General features: G+C 65.7%; 1 protein-coding gene across 1 annotated transcript; it reads left to right on the top strand.

Moving 5' to 3' along the window:
- The first annotated feature begins 434 nt into the window (after positions 1-434).
- Positions 435-3,172, top strand: SP9 (Sp9 transcription factor). The gene is made up of 2 exons (XM_040562035.1): positions 435-586; positions 1,106-3,172. Exons 1-2 carry the CDS (start codon positions 566-568, stop codon positions 2,444-2,446), a joined length of 1,362 nt encoding a protein of 453 aa, XP_040417969.1. The 5' UTR covers positions 435-565; the 3' UTR covers positions 2,447-3,172.
- Positions 3,173-3,715: the final 543 nt, after the last annotated feature.

Below are 3,715 nucleotides of genomic sequence, written 5' to 3'. Positions count from 1 at the left end.
ACCGGGAGCGGGGCCGGGCACCTGTTGGGGCAGCGCCGCCCGGCCCCCAGCCCGCGGGGCCGCGCGCCCCCCGCCGCCCCCGCGCAGCGCTGCCGCTGCCGAAGCGGGGCAGCGGGGCAGCAAGGCAAAAGCGAAGGTGACCTCGCGGAGCAGCGGCGGGCGCTGCCCCGGGCGGGGGCTGCGGGCCGGGGGGGCGCCGCCCGCCGCCCCCCGCCGCGCCCCGGCTCGTGCCGCCGGCCGCTAATTGCGGAGCGTTCCCCGCAGCCCGGCGCGGGAGTCCTCTGCCCGCGCGCGCTCGGCTGGCACGCGCCCCGCGCCCCGGCGCCGAGCACCTCCGCGCGCCTGATTGGCTGCGGGGCCGCTCCGGCCCGCTCCGCCCGCGCCCTCATTGGGCGAGCGCGGCAGGCAGCGGTACTTCAAAGCGGGCGCGCCCCGCACTTAGGCAGAGTTTGGCCCCGCCGCGCCGGAGTGTCCGTGGCGCCGCCGGGGCAGCGCGGCCGCACCGCCAGCGCCGTCCCCGTCCCGTCCCCTCGTGTCCCGGCCAGCCCCAGCCCAGGGCCGTGCTATGGCTACGTCTATACTCGGGGTAAGTCGGCGGCGCGGCACCGATACCTGCCTACGGGGAAAAGGAAAAAAAGAAATAAATGGGGGAAATAACCGAAATGCTGCCGCTGTCGCCGTTCCGGTCGCGCGGGGCTGCGGGCGGGGGCGGCCTCGGGGGCTCGGCGCAGGCGGCTCGCTCGGGGAGCTCCCCCGGCCGGGGCGAAGCGGGGCTCTGCCGGCGCCGGGCGGCGCGTCCCCTTTCCTTTTTCCTCCGTCTCTTTTGTTTTTCCCCGATCAACCCGCGGAGCGCTCCGCCCGCCCGGTGCTCGTGCCCGGCTCGGCTCCCGGCGCCGCTCCGCGAGCCCCGGCCGCCCCGCTGCGCTCCTCGGCGGCGCCGGGCCCCGGCCCCCGGCCGCGCTCCCCGCGGGCGGCCGCCCCCCGACGTGAGCCGGCCCCGGGGCGGCGGGCAGGGCCGGAGCCTCGCTGCCGGCGCGGAGCTCGTCGGGTCCCCGCGGCCGCCCGGCCAGGCTGACGGAGCGCTCCGGCTTTGTGTCTGTCCTAGGAAGAGCCGAGGTTTGGGACCACCCCGCTGGCCATGCTGGCCGCCACCTGCAACAAGATCGGCAACACCAGCCCGCTGACCACGCTGCCCGAGTCCAGCGCCTTCGCCAAGGGGGGCTTCCACCCCTGGAAACGCTCCACCTCCAGCTGCAACCTGGGCTCCAGTCTCTCGGGCTTCACGGTGGCCACGAGCAGGGGCTCCGGCGGACTGGCCAGCGGCACGGGCACGGCCAACAGCGCCTTCTGCCTGGCCTCCACCTCGCCCACCTCGTCGGCCTTCAGCAGCGACTACGGCGGCCTCTTCTCCAACTCGGCGGCGGCGGCGGCCGGCGTGTCGCCGCAGGAGCCCGGCGGGCAGTCGGCCTTCATCTCCAAGGTGCACAGCTCGGCGGCCGAGAGCCTGTACCCGCGGGTGGGCATGGCGCACCCCTACGAGTCCTGGTACAAGTCCGGCTTCCACTCCACGCTGTCGGCGGGCGAGGTGGCCAACGGGGCGGCCTCCTCGTGGTGGGACGTGCACGCCAACCCGGGCTCCTGGCTGGAGGTGCAGAACCCGGCGGGGGGGCTCCAGGGCTCGCTGCACTCGGGCGCCCCCCAGGCCTCGCTGCACTCCCAGCTGGGCACCTACAACCCCGACTTCAGCTCGCTCACCCACTCCGCCTTCAGCTCCACCGGCCTGGGCTCCACGGCCGCCTCGCACCTGCTCTCCACCGGCCAGCACCTGCTCGCCCAGGAGGGCTTCAAGCCCGTGCTGCCCTCCTACACGGACTCCAGCGCGGCGGTGGCGGCGGCCAGCGCCATGATCACGGGCGCCGCCGCCGCCGGGGGGGGCTCGGCCCGCTCCGCCCGGCGCTACTCGGGCCGGGCCACCTGCGACTGCCCCAACTGCCAGGAGGCCGAGCGGCTGGGGCCGGCGGGGGCCAGCCTGCGGCGCAAGGGGCTGCACAGCTGCCACATCCCCGGCTGCGGCAAGGTGTACGGCAAGACGTCGCACCTGAAGGCGCACCTGCGCTGGCACACGGGCGAGCGGCCCTTCGTCTGCAACTGGCTCTTCTGCGGCAAGCGCTTCACCCGCTCCGACGAGCTGCAGCGGCACCTGCGGACTCACACGGGCGAGAAGCGCTTCGCCTGCCCCGTCTGCAACAAGCGCTTCATGCGCAGCGACCACCTGAGCAAACACATCAAAACGCACAACGGGGGCGGCGGCGGCAAAAAGGGCAGCGACAGCGACACGGACGCCAGCAACCTGGAGACGCCGCGCTCCGAGTCCCCCGACCTCATCCTGCACGACGGGGTGGGCGCCGCCCGCGCCCCCGCCAAGGAGCCGCCCGGCGACTCCTAGGGCAGCGCCCGCCGCCCCCAGGGACGCTTCTCCCCCTCGCTCCTTCGCCTTGGGGTCTTGGTTTCTTTCCGTTTTCCGCCCTTCTGGTTTTCTTTCTCTTTTATTTTTTGCTTTTCTTTCCCCGTTTCCTTTTCCCGTCCAAAGGAAAAGCATCCCGAGAGAGGCTGGAGGTGAGAAACTGAACGGGCAGCCCGAGACGGTTCCTCTGTATCGCATAAACAGCTGTATAAATAGGGTTCAAAGAGAAAAAAAAAAAAAGAAAAAACACACAAAAAAAATACCCCAACCAGATTGTGTTTGCTTATTTTTCTTGTAAATGTTGATCTGATAGGGGGGTCGGGGATTTCCTTTTCTTATCGGTGAATTCCTGAAATTCAGGGAGCTTTTGGGGGTTTCGGTTATTTTTTTTTTTAATTTTAAATTTCTGATGCACTTTGTGGAAGTCAGTATATATGTAAAAGATATTTAAAATGTTGAGTTAACATTTCACTCAGACACACGTAAGTTAAGGTCACTTAAAGAAATTAAATGCGTTTATCTGTATGAAAAAAAGAAACAAAAACAAGATCTCGACATATTTTCATTTTGGTATTATTAAAGGACTCTGAACAATACGCTCGCGGTTTTGTCCTTATTCCTGGCAGGGTCGGGGCAGCGGCCGGAGCCCCGCCGCTCCCCCCGGCGGGCGGTAAGGGCCGGGGAAGGGACGGGAAAGGAAGGGGGCTGCCCCCCGGCGAGGCCAGCCGAAGCGCCCCGCTCGCTCTTTCCGAGCCCCCTCGCTTTTATTTTGCTCCTTCCCCAACGAAACGAAGCCGAGCCCGAGCCCCGCCGGCGCGCTGCGCGGCCCCGAGCCGGGGAGGAAGGCTCGCAGTGCCAAGGAACGATTTATTTAATTTTCAAAGCCTCCAGCGCCACAAGGCTGCCCGGGCTGGGAGGGGATCTCGGGGGAATAAATTGCTAGAGTCAATACTCCGGAAAAGACATTTCATGCCTAAATGAAAATCTTGTTAAATGTTATTAATTTTGACTTAGAGCACACAGCAGCCCCCTGTGCCTTGTATTCCCTTATTAGGGATTCATGTCTTATCAAATATCTAATTAATCTCCTAGACATCATTTGTTCTGGCCAACTTTATCTCAGCTGGTCCACGGGGAAAACTCCGAATATTCTCGGTGACAAAGCTCCCTTGAAGATCCTTTTAATTGTCCAAATTAACTGCACCAAATTTGCATGTCAAACGGTAAAGGGCAACCTGAGATAAAATGTAA

Source organism: Cygnus olor, chromosome 6 (genome assembly GCF_009769625.2).
Source record: "Cygnus olor isolate bCygOlo1 chromosome 6, bCygOlo1.pri.v2, whole genome shotgun sequence".
In the NCBI taxonomy this organism is placed as follows: Eukaryota; Metazoa; Chordata; class Aves; order Anseriformes; family Anatidae; genus Cygnus; species Cygnus olor.
The sequence above is the reverse complement of the archived record's forward strand: the minus strand, read 5'-3'. Positions and strand labels throughout refer to the sequence as shown.